General features: G+C 36.8%; 1 protein-coding gene across 6 annotated transcripts in view; it reads left to right on the forward strand.

The window, feature by feature from the left end:
* Window positions 1-21,938, forward strand: part of RYR2 (ryanodine receptor 2) — a 405,629-nt gene that overhangs the window by 343,771 nt on the left and 39,920 nt on the right. For all 6 annotated transcript variants that reach the window (XM_068155143.1, XM_068155152.1, XM_068155161.1 and 3 more), the window contains 8 exons: window positions 3,042-3,141; window positions 5,733-5,812; window positions 7,949-8,025; window positions 9,401-9,474; window positions 18,852-18,932; window positions 19,553-19,641; window positions 20,332-20,460; window positions 21,723-21,827. In XM_068155143.1, coding sequence (XP_068011244.1) covers window positions 3,042-3,141; window positions 5,733-5,812; window positions 7,949-8,025; window positions 9,401-9,474; window positions 18,852-18,932; window positions 19,553-19,641; window positions 20,332-20,460; window positions 21,723-21,827 — 735 coding nt within the window. The remainder of the gene's footprint in view (window positions 1-3,041; window positions 3,142-5,732; window positions 5,813-7,948; window positions 8,026-9,400; window positions 9,475-18,851; window positions 18,933-19,552; window positions 19,642-20,331; window positions 20,461-21,722; window positions 21,828-21,938) is intronic.

The raw sequence follows: 21,938 nt of genomic DNA on the forward strand, positions 1-21,938 counted from the left end.
CATAAGGGTAGGGAAGCTCTACAGAGGGACTTGGATAGTTTGGATCAATGGGCCAATGTTAATGGGATGAGCTTCAACAAGGCCAAATGCCACATCCTGCACTTGGGTCACAACAACCCAAGCAATGCTACAGGCTTGGGGAAGTGTGGCTGAAAAGCTGTCTGGCAGAAAGGGACCTGGGGGTTCTAGTAGACAAGCAACAATATGAGCAAGCAGTGTGCCCAGGTGGCTAAGAAAGCCAATGGCATCCTGGCTTGTATCAGAAATACTGTGTCCAGCAGGATTAGGGAGGTGATTGTCCCCTTGTACTCAGCCCTGGTGAGGCCGCATCTTGAGTATTGTGTCCAGTTTTGGGCACCTCAGTACAGGAGAGATGTGAAGATGCCAGAGTGAGTGCAGAGGAGGGCAATGAAGCTGGAGAAGGGCCTGGAGAATAAATCTTATGAAGGGCGACTTGAAGGAGCTGGGGCTGTTTAGTTTGGAAAAGAGGAGGCTGAAGGGAGACCTCATCGCTATCTGCAACTATCTGTAGAGTAGGGTTATCAATTGGACTTGGTGATCCTGAGGGTCTTTTGCAACCCAAATGTTTCTGTGATGCTATGATTTAAGAAGCAAAAAAGTAGAGTGAAGTGGAAATTGAAGTTTGAGTCTGTGCTTTCAAAGCTGGTAGCTGATGAGTCTGTAATGTGGAACATTTTTGAGTGAACAGCTTTTTCCTATATGAAATGAAAATATACCAGATAAAATAGACTTGGTTTTATTTTAATTTTTTTTTGCATTGTTAGTTTTTTTTTTAAAAAAATATTTATTTTAATTCTGGTGAATACATGCTTCATTTGTTTGATGGTTGTGTGAATGGCAGAAAATTCGTACCACTGGCTAATTATTGTGCTGTTTTTCTGGTCATCAACTGACAAGCACATTGAAGTTCAAAAAAACAGTACTAGCAGTAATGTTTATCTTAATGATGTAGATGGAGAATGGCTAGCAGCCAGCAGCTGTATCTGTTCAGTGCTTTGTGTGCAGTGGGTGGCTCACTGCCATCACATATATTTATTTACATTGCATGGACAAACAGCATTGTCAGGCTGAAGAAGAAACCATTACCTTTGGACGTTAATCATCAAAGGAATGGTTGATTTAAAAGAAATGTTTGTGGGGTTTTTGTGTTTGGTTTTTTTTTAGTGGGTATTTTTTATTATATTACATTAGACAGCCTGATTTCTGGGGGAAATGTCAGTCTTCTCACTATAAGATGTCTGGAAATGCCTGCTTCTACTATTCTTCTATAATGCTATTGCAAGAAGCATGTATATCTGTTCTTTTTGTCTGTAGATTATGCAGATGCCTTCTCACTGTAAGCATTGTCATAAACTTAAGAATGAATGAAAGTAGTATAGCTGATGTAAGGATTGTGAACAAAAGTGAGTCATAGATTTTGGAAGAAAAATGAAAGCCTATTGGGTCTAAAGATGAAAGTAGCAATAGGAAATAAGGTTGTTCTTTAGGGTTTTTTTGTTTGTTTTGGTTTTTTTAGAAACTGATCAATTGTCAGCAACATCTGAAGCAAATTAAAATATTGTAGCTAAATTGAAACTGTGATGTCACGTTTTTCTGGTGGTTTGTGTGTGTGATTGTGTGTGTGTGTCTGTGTGTATGTTTTGTTTTTGTTGAACTCCCAGGAAGAGGTTTAAACATGAAGGCAAAACTTTCAAACATTAGCATGGCTAAATATGAAGCAAAGCTGCCATTTTTTATTATTTTTTTTTTCTTTTTGTGCCTCCATCTAGATCTATCACATAATTTAAAGAAAAAAAAAAAGATACAATTTAACCACAGGAGAGCTAATAGTGTGAAAAAAACCCCTGATGAATTTTGTTTCCGCAGCACGATATTATCAAAGATTTAAGAAACAAATTTGCCAGCCTCGGCGAGAACTCTCTGGTAACAGCATAAGTGTCTGTGTTGGTTTGCTTTTGAGTTAAAGGTTTCTTTTTCATTCATTTGAACATATTTCTCTTTTTTACCTCTTCTTTTTTAATTTATTATTCATACCCTCTACTTAGCAAGCCTTCATTTTTTAAACCTCTTCCATCTTCCAATGTCTTTTTTCCGTAACTTGGATGGAAAGTTTATGGCAGCAAAGCTGTCATTCTGGCTACTTCTGCTGCAGCTGTTCCTGCTTGTAGGTCATACATGTTTTGGGCGTTGTGTTATGGACATGATACTAACCGGTTGTGTCATGTTCCTTTTGAGTAAGCTTTTTACCACGCCATCTGATGGACTCGCTGTCATAGGGCTCTATGCAACTACCATTTTGCAACTTATACTGCTTAGTCATCCTCAATTCTCCAGCAAACTTCAATTAACTTGATGAAAGTTCAAACTCATCTGGAATTAACTGTGCCTTTATGTTTGCTCTTTATGTACCTCTTTATTTTTTCAGTAGTAGTTTAAATTATAAAGAACAAACTTCACCATTGCTCAAGCAACGCCATGCAGTATTGTTTGTTGCCGCTAGAGAAAAAATATAAAAGCACAGTATATTCTATCAAATATTCTGTTGGTAGGGTGGGTAATGTATATTGCTATATAATTATATGTTTTGAAACAAAATCTGAGATGCTTCTGTTACTCTGGAATTCAGCAGCAACTTGCAACTCAAGAGCCACATACTGAGCAGTATGAAGTTACGGTCATGTAATAGAAGATTATTAAGAGTATGAACTGTTGCACAAAAACACAGCACAAAAGTTCAAGTTTGATATATGCAGAATATATACAATGAACACGGGCTTTGATCTAACCTAATGATTTACAATTGAGATAACTCTTTTCAGATAAACTACTAAAAGCATATTAAAGAAAAACACCAAGGGGAGAATGTTACTTGAACATGTTAAATATCTCTTCAGTAGCATTGTATTTATTAAAATGATCCATGATGTTGCCATAGAGCCCATATACTAAGAAAAAAACAACCTTTGGAGAACTGGCAGTAACTGAAGTCCTCATCTTAAATGACTGGAATTTTTATTTAGGAAAAAGAAATGGAAAAGCAAAAACTTCTATATCAACAAGCTAGACTGCATGACCGAGGTGCTGCTGAGATGGTTCTGCAAACAATCAGTGCTAGTAAAGGTAATGTTTTCTTGTGTAGATTACATATTGAACCTTATTTCTAATGATCTTTGAAATTTTTATAATTTATATGGGGCAAAACCTGCAGATTTTTGGCATTAATGTTTGTTTTCAAAATGCACCCAAAGTTTCAAAAATTATTGACAGCTAATCTGGAAATTATAATGAATAATTATCATGCAGTTGTTGTTATTATTGTTATTACTATCTTTTCTAGTTATGATTGAGATAAATGTAAAAAAAAATCATAGCTTTAGCAATATGAAATGACAAAGAGGCCCCAAACTCTGGGATATGTACAGTTCTGAAGTTCCAACTTTGTTCTGGCTTCCCTCCCCTGTTCCTCAAATATCTACTTTGTTGATGTACTTGGATAAAACATTTCAGAAGTGTAAATGATGGTTTTGTCCCTTAGATTCTACCTTACTCAAGTTTTGATAATTTTGCTGTTTGGTCTGTGATTTCTTTCTAGTAATGTTTTAAAAATTCCTCTTTACAAATTTCATTTACTGTAACTAAATGCTTTGGATCATGGACATTTTCTGGACAAAAAAAAAAAAAAACCAAGCAGGGAAAAAATACATAGACTGGCATGCAGAGGAGGCTCATTGTTCAACTTAAGCGTTATCTTAAGATTGTGCACCCAGCCTTTAAACAACTGGATGCTGTAATGAATGTTATATTCATTGACCTTAGTTCTTCCTGTCACATCCTGCTTCTTTTGTGTGTTATGTACACATTAAACTATGTCTGTAGGCACTCAGGAAGATATTGTCACACTAGAGACCATGAAAGAAAAACAGGTCTTCTTTACAAGGGAAACAAAAAGGCCTCTCCTGATACATTGCCTTTTAAGGCAGTGTAAGGGATAAATTACACAGAATCACAGAATTGTTAGGGTTGGAAGGAACCTCAAGGATCATCTAGTTCCAACCCCCCTGCCATTGGCAAGGATACTTCCCACTCGATCAGATTGCCCAAAGCCACATCCAGCCAGGCCTTAGAAACTTTCAGGGATGGGGCTTCCACATCCTCTTTGGGCAACCAGTTCCAATGTCTCACCACCCTTATGGTGAAGAACTTCATCCTAACATCTAATCTAAATCTACCCTCCTCTATCTTGGATTCATTTCCCCTAGTTCTATCACTACACGACACCCTAAAAGTCCCTCACCAGCTTTCTTGTAGCCCCCTTCAGATATGGGAAGGCCACAGTAAGGTCTCCTCAGAGTCTTCTCCAAACTGAACAACCCCAACTCTCTGTCTGTCCTCATAGGAAAGGAGCTCCAGCCCCCTTATCATCCTCATGGCCCTTCTCTGGACATGTTCCCACATGTCCATATCTTGTAATAGGGCTCCAGAACGAGACACATTACTCCAGGTGGGGTCTCATGAGAGTAGTGTAGTAGGGGGAGAATTGCCTCTCTCGACCTGCTGGTTATACTTCTCTTAATTGGCCCAGGATACATTTGGCTTTCTGGGCTTCAAGTGCACGCTGGTAGCTCATGTTGAGTTTCTCATCTACTAGCACCCCTAAGTCATGTTCTTCAGGGCTGCTCTCAAGCCAGTCACTGCCCAGCTTATATTGGTGCTTGGGATTGCCCCAACCCAGGTGCAGGACCCTGCACTTGGTCTTGTTGAACATCATGAGGTTGGCATAGGCCTGCCTCTCCAGTCTGTCAAGGTCCCTCTGGATCGCATTTTGTTTCTGAGGGAGCCCCACACCTTCCTTAGTCTTCCTTTTGCCATTAATGTACCTATAGAAACTTTTGCTATTCCCCTTGATCTTCCTGGCTAGATTTAATTCTAACTGAGCTTTAGCTTTCCTAACCAGGTCTCTTGCTGCTTGGGCAGCTTCTTTATATTCCCCCCATTTCTTCCACTCCTTGTACAGTCTCTTTTTTATCCAGGAGCTCCATGTTCATCCAGGCAGGTCCCCTAGCATTCTTTCTTACCTTCCTCTTTATTGGTATACTTTGCTCCTGGGCACAGAGAAAGTGATCCTTGAATATGGACCAGCTGTCCTGGGCCCCCCTTCCCTCCAGGTCTTTCTCCCATGATATTTTGGGCAGCAGCCCCCTGAAGCAATCAAAGTCTGCATGCCTAAAGTCCAGGGTCATAAACTTTGAATACATCCCCTACATGCCCTGATGAGGATCTTGCTCTTGCATTGTGATTGCTCCAGCCAAGGCTGTCCCTGAGCCTATTGGTCACCAGCCCTGTTAGTGAAAACAAGGCCCAGCATAGCACCTTTTCTTGTTGGTTCCTCTACCATTTGGAGGAGGAAGTTGTCATCTGGTACCTAGCTGTGTTGTCCCTCCAGCAGATGTCAGGGTGATTGAAATCTCACATGGGGGCCAGGGCTTGTGAATGTGAAGGTGCTTCTATATTCTTACGTAGGGCCTCATCTGCTTGGTCCTGCTGGTCAGGTGGCCTGTAATAGACCCCTAGTGTAAACTCACTTTCTCCTGTCCTCCCTTTAATCTTAACCCATATACTCTCAACCAGCTCATCATCTTTTCCCACGTGGAAATTAATAGAAAATTCTTATTTGTATTTATGATCTAAAATATGTTTTAAAATATTTCCAGGTGAGATGGGGCCAATGGTTGCAGCTACCCTAAAGCTAGGGATTGCCATCCTAAATGGAGGAAATTCTACTGTTCAGCAGGTAAGGAACTGATTTATTTTCACCCACACTAGTCAGTGTAGATCTTTATTGGTTATTGTTATTGTAACAGTGCATTATGTAATGTAACTATTTGTCAGATACTATTTATCCTATTACTCTATTCTCAAAGAAAATGTACAGATGTGCCTTGTTTCTAGGTATGCCTGACTTGCAAACATATAATTAATTTAGAAAACACAAGGCTGAAATAAATTTGGTTTGTAGTTGAGCTAGAAGGAGGATATTTTATGTAAAATTATTAACTTCTAGAGGAACTCTATGGAAGGAAATTATTTCCTGGAAGATTACCACTGTCCTATAGCCAGTAGAGCAAAATTGCTGACCCCTGTCTTCACCAATGAAAATGTTACAGAAATTCAGAATTACTTAGCTTATGCCATGGAGAGTTTGATGATAAAAGCAGAGAACTCAAACTTGATTTACTAATTTATGGTAAGATAATGTGGTGAGCAGTGGGCAAGTCTGGTGTCTTAACAGTATTCTACACAGTTGAATAGAAGTGACAGAGTACCTTCAGTGTTCTGTACTAGTTGAAGATGCCTGAGTCCAGAAGGCTTCATACTGCCTATTAATATATTGTAGGACAGTTTGAAGAATACAGAGAAGTGGGAACAGTTAAGCAACTACTGAAGCAATTGAATCCAGTCCAAAATAATGGTATTTTCAGGGGCTATCATTACCCAGAATTGACCAGAAACACCACAAATTGTGCAGAAAAGTATCTGCCTGAGCCATTGCCAATTGTTTGTGATGTAATGATGTTAAATTACTTTGTAAAATCATGACATTTGTATATGATTATTTAGTCTGAATTTCTAAGGCTACAATCTAAAATTCTATAAGTGATTCAGTGAAGTTTTAACTAATTAGGATGCAGAAATGGTTACAATAATACTAATACAATGGTTACAATAATACTAATAATTACTAATGGTTACTAATAATAGTTACAATAATGCTAATCCTGCTAAATTTCATGCTTACAAAAGCAGCAGTAATAGAGTTAGAATTGCCTTTTTTTTGTTGTTGTTGTTGCCTTATTTTCTACCCATTTTCTCTGGTGTTCTGCTCATCTTTCCATTTTGCCTTTAGGTCCTAAGATCAGCTCTTCAGTCTTCCTTGGGAAGACTGGTAGGGGTAGGGTGGAGAGATACAGAAGTGATTTTGAAAAATCATCATCATTCTCTGGAGTACTTTGGTTATTAAGGTGTTGTTGATGGGTGTGTTCTTTTTCTGTGATCTTTGGAGCACTTGGGGTTATGCTGATATTTTTTGTTAAGGGTGTCTGCTTGTGTGCTCTTTCATTATCGAGATCACTTACCAAATATTCCTATAATTCTTATTTATTTGCAAAACCAGTTTTTCTTCCTTCACAATATGAATTCTTATAGCATTCCTACAAAGACTGATCTCTGAATATTGTGATTTTTGTTCACAACATGAGAGCTCTGGTATCATGCTCTACCTTCACTCAACAACACACTGTATTCTAGAATCAGAGTTCATTCCACTGAATAACTTTTTCTTGCTAAATCTATTGTCAGATAGGTATTACAAATTACAATAAAGCTAATACACAATTTAAAAATACTTACTTGCCTACTAACATACTGTTGCAGCTGAAATAGTCTAAAACAAACAGGTTATGACAAGCTGAGTCTGATGCTGAAATGGTAGTGCAAATACAGTATTAACAGTGGCACGATTGTATTTATGTTAAACACTCAATTCTACTGGCTGTGTTGACTTCAGTTACTGTCTTTATTTTCCACGTTATAGAAAGGAATATCCAAAATGTATTACCTTATTTTCTGTAAAAGATACAAGCATTAAATGTTGGGGTTGTTTTTGTTTGGGTTTGGGGTCTTTTTTAATGATTTTGTTTTGTTTGTGGTTTGTTTGTGGTGTGTTGTTTCTTCGTGTTTTTTTGTCTTGTTTTGTTTTTATTGATACCTGCCTTTTTTTTTGTTTCCTGCAAGACTTTTAACTAATTTGTAAATATGAAGTGTTATTTCAAAATGCCAGGATCACTAGTAATCTAGAATCTATGAAGTATTAATTAGGTTTACACATAGTACAAATATGAATTCTCTGAATAAACTGTGTTCACTGCAGAAAATGCTTGACTACCTCAAGGATAAAAAGGATGTGGGATTCTTTCAGAGCCTTGCTGGTCTTATGCAGTCCTGTAGGTAAGAAAATAGACACTTTCAAAAATTATTATTTTTACATTTAGGTTTTAATCCACAGCATTTACAGTTTTGGAAAGATCCTCTCTATACTTTTTGCAAACTGCACCCGGGAGCTCTAATGTGCTAGACTTGGGGTAAAGGACAAAGTGGTGCTCACAGTATGAAAATCTTCTTATGACAGGGATCTGCCTTGATAAAAGAGCTCTTTTCACAAAAGTTTGTATCTACTTGAGAAATAACAGAAAACAACACTAGAGTTAAGAGGCTCAGGGGCAAATTCTTAATTCTGCAAGTACTCTGTAATCCTGCAGAGGCCAATGGTTATTGATCAATGTTAAATAATCATAAAGATTTTGGGAAAACCCAACTATCTTAAAAATCTTAATGAGGCTTTTTAGAAAACAGAAAAGGAATGGAATGTTATGTTTTAATAAACTAAGGAGGCAGTGTAACCTCTTTGCCCTTTCATTCTGCTTAGCAGTTCATATTGATTTTGTTTTTATGTAAATATACATATATGTAAACGTTTCATATAGCATTCTAAAGAATAAACCATTTCAATAAATAATTTCTCAATTAACGTAAAACTCAGAACTAAAATGGGCTTCCTGGATTAAGTGATTCAGTCTTCTGTCAAGGGTACCATGTTCTATCCTTTTTTTAAACACTGCCTTTGGCCAAGTTTCACTTTTAAACCAGTGAGGTTTCTTGCCACGAGAATTACTGGGATAGTTCCTTTACCTTCATCTGACTTTCATAAACATTAATACTTGTCCATGATTAGCTGACATGTTAAGCAATGAAGGCATAACTTTGCAGATTCACAAATGTGAATATGTAAGCATACATGTTCCTTAAATCTGGTTAGTTGAATACATATTCCTCTTGGGCAGCTTCAGTCTTTCAGAACATGGAAGGAGAGGACCACTGAGTGGAACTAATAATATCATAACTTCTTAATGGATCTTGCTGCTTGGGATGAACTGGGCTGTAATATGAAAGCAGTCAATAATATGGTTTCTCATTGACCCCTAAAGTTAGTGTGTATATATATACACACACACACACACACACACACACACACACATATATATATATATATATGATAAACACATACATTCTCTCTCTTTTTTTTTTTTTTCTGGATCAGCCATAAAGAGCTAAATTCTACTGTCATTTGCAGAGCAAAAGCAGATTAACTGTAGAGCTGGGTTTTGTAGTCTTGTAGCAGACATATATACCAAGCCACTGATATACATCTTCTTGACGCTGGTATGATTATATACTTAAATGAAATCACAAATCCTTCTTTATAAAATGAAATATTACATATACTTAATTAATCACAGGGCAAATGTAATTTTTCTCATTGCAGTGTTCTTGACCTAAATGCATTTGAACGTCAGAACAAAGCAGAAGGCCTTGGCATGGTGACTGAAGAGGGATCAGGTACTGTCAATTTGTCATAAATGAGCTGTGATTTTTCTCTTTTACATTTTGCAGAGACAAGCTGAATTTGAAAGTGTCCTGTAAATATATATGTAGAGGCTGAGACTAAAATACAATCCTTAGGAGTGGTTTATTTAATTAGCTTACCTAAGCCCGTGGTTGTTAATAGGAAGTCACTAGCATGTGCTGAGTTCCAGAGCAGTCTCAGACGACTCTTACCCATTATTCTGAAGAAGTGAAGACATTACATGTAAAATTCTAGTTACAAACAACAGCATTTACAGAAGTCCCAAATCAGTTTCAGCATAAAATAAAATCAAGAATTCCCCCCTGATTTCTTAAACTGACCTGACTGCCATGAAAATCAGACAGAGTGAAGCGACAATTTAAATATTAGAGGTCAAGAGAGCTAACTGGCTATTTGAAAAAATATCTACTGGGAAAGATTTTTCTTTGAAAAAAATTTTTACATCTTTCTCTTTGAGGAAATACGAATTTTTTTTTGCTTTACTTTTGACTTTGAAGCAATTTGACTTTCTGCCCCCTTTGTTGTCAGTTCGTTGTCAATTTCTTTCTTCTGTCTAACAGTAAGTTCTACTGCTCCCTTACTGTGATTCTCTGGAAACATTAAGTTCATTCTCGTGTGACTTCATAGTGTTACCAAAGCACATTTTTTCTCCCTCAGTATTTTTTACAGTGCATTTTTATGTTTAAATCCTACAGTGCCCTAATATTTTGATATGTTTTTATCTTAAAAAACAAGGTAAAAGTACATGACCGTGTAATCATTATTGCATTTGGAGGGTCATAACTCATACTTGCAACACTACACATCTCATTGGCTGTTGGGCCTGTAGCTCTTTTATATGGCATATTTCTTGAATGTTCAACTACTTTTCTCAAATCAAAATCATGAACTCTTAAATTTGACTGAATGACTTCATGACCAATCATAAATGCTGCTTCTCTGAAAGTGCTCCAGTGATTTAAAATATAGATCAAATCCTGCTAGACTTCTATGAGTGAACAAAATTAAGTCAGCCCATGTGAATAAAATTTGGTTACAAGATTGTGGATTTGGCAGTGATGCAGCTATATGACATATCAAGTTCTGGCCATTAGTTTCATGCTGAAATGCTGCAGAGTGTTTTGCTCTTTTGCAAAAACATTTCTATGACTGAATAATTAAATTTATTAGTTATAATGTTGAATTTTGAAATTAACTTTTATCACTGCTTCACTTTCTAGAAATTACTCCTTTTGCATGAAAATATAAACAAATCTTTAAATGCTGCAAAATCAACTCTACTTAAGTGATTTTTATGCTTCCCCATTTTTCTAATTTTTCTAATTTTTTCTAATTTTAAGTTTAGTTGATCTTTCAGTTTTAGTATAGAACTAATTTGGCCAAAACCAGTACTAACTATCTTTTGTATTTGCTAAAAACAATTTTTCAATTTTTTTTTTTCCTTTTTTATTTTTCTTGTTTCTTTTTCTTTGAACTAATTGTCCTGTCCTCCCTTCCTCAGTCATCACTCATGAGCATGGTAATTATTAAAAACAACTATGCTCTATGCCTATGCTCTTAGCTTTGTGTAAGCACTGTACAGCTCCTGAGCACCGTTACATAGTTTTTGTTCCTGTGAGACTGGTAAACTAGTGGGTTCTTTACTAGTATTATTACAAACATGTATTCCAAAATCTGTGGGTTGTGTTTCAACTTACCCCGGTTTGTTCTTCCTCTTTTTCTCAGGAGTTGTACAGTGACTGGCACACTATATGTAAGAGCAGCAAGCTTTATAATTATTTTTTTTTTTTTTTTAATTTATTTTCATTTTAGTGAGCCCAGTGTTTGTTATGGATGAATGTTAAAAAAATTTATATAACCAAAGCTTTGTGCTATAGTCCTCCTGTAGTATTTATGTTGTGTGTTGAATGTGGCTTTATCGCTGCATCGATTTGTGCACACAGGAAATCAGTGGTGGATCCAGTGAGGATTTGTGGGTGGTTAGTAAGGAGACGACTTGCTACTGGCTAGGTTCGTCTAATGCCATCAGGGGTTGATATAAGAAAGGGGGTGCATTTCTGGTTTTGAGGAATCAATAATGTTTACAGGTGGTTATTCCTTGCTCTGAAAGCCACTCAATGTATTAAACTTCCTATATCTCAAAGGTTCTTTGTAGGAGCAGTTGCCATGAGGTGTTCCTGTCAAATTTAAAATACAAAATGTTCAGCATAAACAAGAAGTTTAAATGTAACACATCTTTTCATTAGCTAGATATTGGGGAGGAGGGTGATCTGGATTTTTGTTTATCAGTGGAATTTTTTTATTTAGCAGATTAACAAAATTCTACACTTTTAAAATCGTGTTTTCATCTTTTTTTGTTAATGAGCAGCAGCAATGTCAAGATATGGTAATAATGCTATGCCAATGATTTCTTGGCAAATAGGGATAATATTTGTAAATAACTCCTTTTTTATGTATTAACATTCAGCGACTGAAAATTCAAGAAAACTGAAAAAAGCAAACCCAAACCAAAAAAGGACTGCCCTTCACCTTTTTAAGATCATATTATTCTTGATGATATTCTACCTTCAAATAATAATTACAATTTTTTATATTATGAAGCACATCTTTTTCATTTAGTTGAAAAGTAGTTTATGTAAGAGCTGTACAGGTACTGATATTAATACCTGATAGCATTATGAAAGCCCAGCCAGTGTATTTGTGGGGAAACTCCTGTAGTGAACAAAATATTCTAGATTTTACGTGATTACTTAGATCACATGTCTGTTTGCAATCCTACCAATAGCCATCTGTAAATACTACAATGGTAGTACTAAAGATGTAGAAATGTTTTCTGCCATTTGTTTTTTAAGAGTGACACTTCGTAAGTAATTCATTACTCCTCAATTAAAGATAATTTTATTCATTCCCAAGGGAACGATGGGAGGTAAAATGTGCACTGTAGCCTGTATGTCATGTTATCTGAATCTGATGAAGAATCATATTAATGTGTAATTGTCATTTAGTTTACAACCCATAAGCCTGAAATTGTTTTTGCTAAAGTCAAAGAAAAACTGCTATTGACACTTATGACACTTATGGGAATAGAGTCAAGTTTTCTTCTAGTCCCATATCAACCTTGGCAACAGGTGGAAAGCCTGTACTGAGAGAGCCTGGATGTGAGATTTATTGGTCTATTCCAACTGTTTCTTTGTTCTGTCTGCATTGTAAGCTCCTTGTCCTGATATTCCTCTGACTGGTACTATCTTCCCTTTACAAACCCTGGACCCCCCACTGGTAACAACATTGATGGTTCTTTAGCAAATGTGTTTCTTACATGTTTTTGTGATGTTCCCAGTCTTGTTTATTCTGTATGTACTTTGTTTTGATTGTTCTGTTTCCTTTTCAAATAAGGGGGGGGTTCAAAACCGAAGATATGTAGAAATGTTTACTATTTTGGAATAGTTTTTAATTTTTCTCTTAACACTCAATGCTATTTCAGTGAGTCACAAACATCTTGAAAGTGCAATGTTTTTCTCCTTTAGAGAGATTTGTTTTACTTACCATATGAAGTAAAAAAAAATTAAGATGTGAAGTTAACATTTAGATTATTTTATTTTGGTTTTCCTTTTTGTAAGGAAGGCTCTTTTTTTTCCTTTTTTTTTTTTTTTTAAACCTTTTAATATTGGTTTAGGTTTTCTTCGTGAGTTTTCTAGTAGTATTTCAGAATTTTTACTGATAGTAGGTCTTAAAGGAATTCGTATAATAGTGAGAGTGATATATTTGCCATATAATAAATACCTGTTATGAGGGTATACATCAGGAATGTTTTCAGCTATTAGTAATATGAAATCCATAAATACACTTTAATCTTTCACCAACCTATTCACACTTAAGGTGGATGTTTAAATTCTATGTGATCTTCTGTAACCTACATTAGAGGAGTGATTTCCACCTTTATACCACTGTATTGGAATCGCCATTTGCATTTAAAAGGGAACTTAATTATAGTTTCATAGTTTCATAGTTTCATTCAGGGTTGGAAGGGACCACAAGGATCATCTAGTTCCAACCCCCCTGCCATGGGCAGGGACACCCCACACTAGATCAGGCTGGACAGAGCCTCATCCAGCCTGCTCTTAAACACCCCCAGGGACGGGGCCTCGACCACCTCCCTGGACAACCCATTCCAGGGTTTCACCACTCTCATGGTGAAGAACCTCCTCCTCACATCCAGCCTGAATCTCCCCACCTCCAGCTTCATTCCATTCCCCCTAGTCCTATCACTACCTGATATCCTGAGAAGTCCTTCCCCAGGCCTCCTGTAGGCCTCCTTCAGATACTGGAAGGCCACAATTAGGTCTCCTCGGAGCCTTCTCCTCTGCAGACTGTACAGCCCCAACTCCTTCAGTCTGTCCTCATAGGAGAGGTGCTCCAGCCCTCTGATCATCCTCGTGGCCCTTCTCTGGACACGTTCCAGCACCTCCACATCCCTCTTGTAATAGGGGCTCCAGAACTGGACACAGTACTCCAGGTGGGGTCTCACCAGGGCTGAGTAGAGGGGGAGGATCACCTCCCTCGACCTGCTAGCCACACTTCTCCTGATGCAGCCCAGGATCTGATTGGCTTTGCGGGCTGCAAGTGCACACTGAGAGCTCATGTTGAGCTTTTTGTCCACCAGCACCCCCAAGTCTCTCTCCTCAGGGCTACCCTCCAGCCAGTCACTGCCCAGCCTGTATTTGTGCCTGGGATTGCCTCGACCCAGATGCAGGACCCTGCACTTGCTCTTATTGAACTTCATGAGGTTGGCCTGTGCCCACCTCTCCAGCCTGTCAAGGTCCCTCTGGATGGCCTCCCTTCCCTCCAGCGTGTCTGCTGCACCACACAGCTTGGTGTCATCAGCAAACTTGCTGAGGGTGCACTCAATGCCACTGTCCATGTCCCCCACAAAGATGTTGAATAAGACAGGTCCCAGGACTGATCCCTGAGGGACTCCACTTGTCACTGGCCTCCACTGGGACATGGAGCCATTGACAGCCACTCTTTGGGTGCGGCCATCAAGCCAGTTCCTTATCCATCTAGTGGTCCACCCATCAAACCCATGTGTCACCAGTTTGGAGACCAGGATGTGGTGTGGGACAGTGTCGAAGGCTTTGCTCAGGTCCAGGTAAATGACATCAGTTGCTCGCCCCTCATCTATTAATTTTGTCACCTGCTCATAGAAGGCCACCAGGTTGGTCAGGCAGGATTTGCCCTTGGCAAAGCCATGCTGACTGTTCCCAATCACCTCTTCACTATTCTTTTGAGCGAGTAGTGACTCCAGGAGGATCTGTTCCATGATCTTTCCAGGCACAGAGGTGAGACTGACTGGCCTGGAGTTCCCTGGTTCCTCCTTCTTACCCTTTTTGAAGATGGGGGCAATGTTTCCCCTTTTCCAGTCTGTGGGGACTTCACCAGACTGCCAGGACTTTTGAAATATAATAGAGAGGGGTTTAGCAACCTCATCTGCCAGTTCTCTCAGTACCCGTGGGTGTATCCCGTCGGGTCCCATGGACTTGAACACTTTCAGGTTCTTCAGATGATCACGAACCTGATCTGCACTTACAATGGGCAGTTCTTCCTCCCCGTCCCTGGCTTTGACTTCCATAACATCAGGAGTGTGGCTAGAGGCCCTTGCAGTGAAGACTGAGGTAAAGAAGTTATTAAGTACCTCAGCCTTTTCCTCATCACATGTGACCATGTCACCATTTTCCTTTCTGAGGGGGCCCACACCTTCCCTAGTCTTCTTCTTCCCATTAATATACCTGTAAAAGTTCTTAGTATTCCCTTTAATCTCCCTGGCTAGATTCAACTCAAACTCTGCTTTGTAACTAGCTTCAGTTAAAGCAAATTGTGTGTCACTGGATGAGAAAACAAGTGCCTTATATAGCTGAATCAGATAATTGGGAAGTCGAGGGCATGCAACAGTCACAATCTAACCCAGTATTGACTGGATCTTCTGATGAGTATAAATTCTTTTGGTTTACTATGGGAGAGATATGCTCTCACTTAACACCCATCAAAGAATGAGCCCTGTTTCCTTTTGAAATCTGAAAGTACTTGTATATTTCTGTACTATGCAGCATCAAACCAATATTTCTGATGAGTAGCAGCAGTCAGACATTTTCCAATGATGTTTTTAACAGAAAGAGAGAGGGAATTATTAAACTTGGACATATGCACTTTCAAGAAACCCATGTCTTTCATTTTCATTCAATCTTATTTTCATTCCCTGCACATTCCGTTCCTATATATCACAAACACAAGTTACCAGTTTTGCAAAAAACAGGCTTTAAGCATTCATGTGTGCTGTATGTCCTTCACATACAGCATGAGCAATGGCAGCATTTTAACATCTAAGCAAATATATGCCAGAACATACATCATATCACAGAAATAAAAGACTCCATGGTTTCATGGCAACCCGTCATACTTTATGCAGTGTGTGTATTTGTTAGAATGTTATCTATGCAAATCTTTGTGTGTGCTGGCATGAATTTGTGTGCACGGCACCAAAGATTCTTCTCTTAGATTTTATTAAAAGAAACGAATCTGTACTTTCGTTGCGTAGCTGCCACTGAGACATCTCTTGCAGTTAGTAAGTTAGGTCTGAAAGTTCAAATTCCTGTCAATACCAACATAGGTTTTAGTCAGATTTTGATCAGCTGTAGAAACTGAAAACTTGGATTATTTCAAATCTTAGTGTGGCCAAGCTGCTTGAAACAGGGTTGTTTCTTGGTTGTTTGGGTTTTTTATTTGGTTGGTTTTGTTTGTTTGGTTGTTTGTTTTTTCTTTAGTTTTTGAAATTTGCAAAAAATATTTCCAAAAGAAAAGAACCTTTCAGCATCTGTGAAAAGATGTACCTAAACTACTTCTAATTTTGCAGAATCTTGCAATAACTTGTATTTGTTTTGTGCTTTCTTTATAGTGGAGCTAATTAAAAGACCCTTCCAAAGCCTTACAATATCAACATTGTAATTTAGTTTATAAAAATTCCTCCATTCCAGAAGATAGCTTCATGAATTGATGAGACTTGGTTTCTCTTTCCCTGAAAAATCTCTCTTGATAGGAGAGTAAGAAAAATAGAGTGGAAAAATACTAATCTGTAATGAAATGCATGTTTGAGCCCTTATGGGCTTGATTTTGTCACTGTAATATATGAACAAGTTTCCCTATGAGGTATTTTTTTTAATTATTGCTATCACAGCAGTCAAGCTGCATGCACGGCATATGTGAAGGTAGAGACTTCACCAAATATTTGGGTTTCAGTAAAGATTATTTTTGCATTGATTCTCTAGACAAACAAAGCATATGACTCCAAGTGTGACTTTAAGAATGACAAGAGTTCAGTTCAATTACAAATTGACTAATCCTGCAGGATATTCAATACTCTAGCCTTTGTCCATCAACAACGGAGCCATACTCACAGAACTGAACCTGCACACAGTGTTGAATAATACACTTCTGAGGGGGCAGTCATGTCTTGATTTTGCCTTTGTGCCTATTTGGGCATATATTGTATGTATACATTAATCATCACTGACAGAAACAGTAATTTATTTTTCATTGTTTAATTAACTGGAAAGGTTTTCAATCGGACTGAAAAACTGCGTATCTAGTATTTATATCTGGGATGGACAAAATGTCATGGAATGTTATTTATGGTATTTGGTTTATTCTTGGAGAAAGAATTTGGTATTTTTTGCCACTACAATAAGTACATGTCTGAAATTGGGAGGAAGAGCATTTTGTCTTTCCCCATGCCTTGGCCTATGCTTTGGTGATGTGAGCACTTAATACCAAACATTATGTCATGATAGCAACATATTAGTTTTCAGAATGTTTTTGCTTTTGAATCCTCCCTTTGTACTGAAGCTTCTTACTTTAAATTCACAGGCTGTGGGTTGATACGCCCGTTAGCTTCAACTTGTACACATTCATGACTTTATGAAGTTCAATTTCTGATCATGTTTGTGTTTATATATATTCCAAATTGTACTAAGTATTGTTTACAATTCAGCTGTCATAATGTTATTATCTATTTTCTAATCTAAATGTAGATGTTATAATTAGTTATTCCTATAGCAGTATGTCCATAATTGTAAATGTAATTATCATTGTCTATACCATTTTTGAAAGAAGCTTTTTATCATTTTAATTTGAAATCATTTACTCAGTCTTCTAGTTTCTTTCTGACCACACAGTAAAATATTTTCTATGTAGACATGGGATTTTGAAGTCCAATAAAAGGCTAAAATATATCCCCATTTTAAAAAAAAAAATCAACTTCCAAACTATCTTGAAGTTCACTTATATTTTTATCTTCTTTCCTTTTGTTATCTACAAATAGCACTTGGCCACATGTTCAAGTGATTCTTAAAAAGCAGAAGTTTTTATGGCTTCCATTTTTGTTGCTATGCACATTTAAAATACTTTTCCAAAGTTCTAAATGGAATCTCCTTACTTTCAATGGGTGGTCTTTATTGTTTTGAACACCTGTGTTATGCTCCTCTGTCATTTTACTAGCTTTTCTACATTTTCCTCAGATCTGATTGTTTTCCTGGGCAAATGGTTGTTTTCTCCTTCTCAAATGTCAGTATACTAAGTTATCTGTATGTATGATGTAACTGAAATACTACTTCATTAATTGGGGGCCTCTTAGTATACTATTTCTGTGAAAAATCAAGAGAATAATTTGAAGATTTATACATTTGGAGCCAATTCAGTAAAGCCCTTTGATATTTGCTCTAGTTCATCATAAATTTATTACTTTATTTTGTCAAGGAAGACCAGTGCCCAACATCCAATTTGTGTCAGCAGCAGATAGGTACTAAATCCTCAAACATTTCAACCTAAACAATTCTTGGGAATGCACATAGCTGTAAAATTCATGAGTTATTTTATAGTATGTTAAAACCTAATAGTTTATGTAAGGAATTATTTTAATGACTATTTGAATAAATCTTCTTCTATATTTTTAAGTACATTGTTTTGTGATGAATAGAAACCAAATTAATCCAATACTAACCTTCGTATGTAGCCCAACATTTATGCCCAGCAAAGTCAAACAAACATGTAAATCATGGATTATTTGTAAAATGTTGCCAAGCTCATGCTGCCATATTTATAAATCCAAAGTTTCATAGTTTTTGTTTTGTTTTTAAATCAAATAACTATCTACCAGGCACACTATATGTGCTTCAGACAGCTCGATGTTTATAAGTTTTCTCCTCCCTGCTCTATTAAATTTAAATGTGGAGATTTTCTTCAGGGGCTGCAGGGTGTTACTTGTGAGCCTGTGATAACCTGCTTCCATCTGGCCTTTCTGCAGGAGAAAAGGTGATGCAGGATGATGAGTTCACCTGTGACCTCTTCCGCTTCCTTCAATTACTTTGTGAAGGACATAATTCAGGTTTGTGGGCAGTCTGCCAGTCAGCTAAGCCAAGATGTTGGTGACTAATGGTAAAAGCTTTTAATTGCTGAAGGTTTGGCAGACTGTACAAAAAGTGATACAGCTGCTAGACTAGACACAAAAAGAAAAATTTTATGTGGGATCAAATTGCCACATTTTTTATTTTTATTTTAAATTATCATATTTAACTTTATAGAAAAGATAATGCTTTCTAAAATGTATCAGTTTGGATCTTGACATACTAGGAAAGGTGAATTCATACAGGACATGGTTTCTGACATCCAGACAGTGAAGATGCAGAGAGAAAAATGTAAGGGAAGGTATATGTATGCTTTAGTAGGCATAATTATGTGGATACTGATGGAGTTCTAGAGATAAAAAGATAAGTGGGGTGACAGTAAGACCAATTTTAAATTCTACCAAGAAAGCAGTTAATTCAACACCAGAAGTTCACTGCTATGTGATCCCTGCAGTAAAATGCTGCAAGTCCTAAAATGGTTTATGGGTGGGTGGGTGTGTTAAAAAAAAAGTTTACAATTAATTAATTTAATCTGCAGGAGTTGTTTTGTAAGTCTTTAGCACTTAAAAAATGTAAGTTAAACTTTTATCTGACTTTTTAGATTTTCAGAATTACCTGAGAACTCAGACTGGTAACAATACAACTGTTAATATTATCATTTCTACTGTGGATTACTTACTAAGAGTTCAGGTAAGTTAACTTATATACTTATACTCCTTTTCAGAATGCAGACAGTTATATTTCTAAAAGCAGATATCTAAAGATCCAATTTATTTTAATTTTATTTCATTTTGAGGTTTGCTGTGGGGTTTTTGAAGTTATTTATTTAATTTTATTTATTTTCCTCTTGATTCTCTTGAGATGAAACTACAATTCGTGGAGCAATACTTGAAATCATTGTGGGGGGCTCATTTAAAAACTTAATAAGCTAAACAATTTTCAGAACTATAATGTTTCTTAGTGTTATTTTTCTTATCTTTAGGACACAGTCTCAAGCTGCGCCAGGGGAGGTTTAGGCTGGATGTTAGGAAGTTCTTCACAGATAGAGTGATTGGCCATTGGAATGGGCTGCCCAGGGAGGTGGTGGAGTCACCATCACTGGAGGTGTTTAAAAAGAGACTGGATAGGACGTTTGGTGCCATGGTTTAGTTGATTAGATGGTGTTGGGTGATAGGTTGGACTTCATGGTCTCGAAGGTCTTTTCCAACCTGGTTATTTCTATTCTATTCTATTCTATTCTATTCTATTCTATTCTATTCTATTCTATTCTATTCTATTCTGTTCTGTTCTGTTCTGTTCTGTTCTACGAATAATCAGCTAAAGGCACTTTGATTACATTATCTCTTTGTGCTTCTGACAAGTGTTTGTATTTTTTTTTAGGAATCAATTAGTGATTTCTATTGGTACTATTCTGGGAAGGATGTTATTGATGAGCAAGGACAACGAAATTTTTCCAAAGCCATCCAGGTTGCAAAACAAGTTTTCAATACTCTTACAGAATATATCCAGGTAAATTAGTTTCATTGGAATTTTATAAATTTGAAAGAAAATTAATCATATTTTTGGCACAAAGATGAAGTGTAACTAGATATAACATAGGCATAAAATAGAGATGCATTTATGATTCAACATTATTTTAGCACATTGTTTTAAGTAGGAAGTGAACTTTGGAAATACAGTTGCCACAACTCTTCTGGAATCTTTGCAATTTAGTCAAATTTACAGGTATTAGTAAATCATCTTCCTTTGGTCATATGCAAGATGAAGGTTTTATTTTTCTTTCTTTTGTTTTCGTTCAGCCTAGACTGCAGTAGCATTACCCACTTTAAAGTCTTCACTTTTGATTCATTGAGAAGCTAAGGTCAATGCAAAACACAGTTGATATCTAGTCAATAGAACTTTAGATTGTGTAAGACTGTCAGGAATAAGACTGTTTTAATGCATTTGAGAATTGTGGATATGTACTTTGGGTGGAGTGCAGTAAATGAGACAGCACAATTCTGTCAAAAAAACAGTGCAGTAATTCTATGTTATGTTTGGAATTCAGTGTAATTTAGTTCTTAACTAAATCCTCATGTAAATAAGTCAATAATATTACAGTAACAAGCAGGTTAGAGACCATCTCATACTGTTAGGAGTCTGTTGCTTATATTTGGATGAAAATCATTGTTGTGAAAACAGTTTTATATACATGTATGTCTAGTGTATACACATTTGGCAATTCACAGGTGGTATTATTAGCTGGTTAAATATTTTATTTTCTATCCTTTGAGGCTTTGAAAGATTTTTCTATTCAATTTTTTTTTTTTTCCCAGAAGCTGATTTTTTTGGAAGAATATCCTTTAGCACTGAGTTCTACACCAGCTAGAACATACTAAGAATAATCCAATAGTCTAATTCTCTAATTCCTAATGCAAATTTTGCATTAGCCTTCCATAAAGATATTCCTGCACTATAGGACTACATAGGGAAGACTAGTACCTCTTTAGCAGTTGTGGATTTCAGTTACAAGCAGATGTACTTTTGTGGTTCTGAATTAGTAAACTGGGACTTGGCTGAAACAGAGGCAGAATGGTTATTAGAGATATGCATTGTTTACTGTTAGTGGCATTATTAAATAGGTAATTTTATATATCTTTAATTTTTCATAGCAGTTTCTGAAGGACAGCCCTAATCTATGTACTGTCTGTGTAGACTCCTTCCTGTTTATGTTGAGTTTCTTACAAATAAACTGCTTTTTTCTTGTCTTTTTCTTGTTGGATAAACAATAGGGGCCATGTACTGGTAATCAGCAAAGTCTGGCACACAGCAGGCTGTGGGACGCTGTTGTTGGTTTTCTTCATGTGTTTGCCCACATGCAGATGAAGCTGTCTCAGGTATCTTTTTTTTTTTTTTTTTTTTTTGAGATACCATTATTTGTCTCCAAATGTATCTGTGTAAGTATTCTTTACATAAATTAGAGTAGTAGTATTGCTCAAATAATTTTT

Source organism: Melanerpes formicivorus, unplaced genomic scaffold, assembly GCF_026170545.1.
Source record: "Melanerpes formicivorus ecotype bairdi unplaced genomic scaffold, bMelFor1.0.p_v2 SCAF_2, whole genome shotgun sequence".
NCBI lineage: Eukaryota > Metazoa > Chordata > Aves > Piciformes > Picidae > Melanerpes > Melanerpes formicivorus.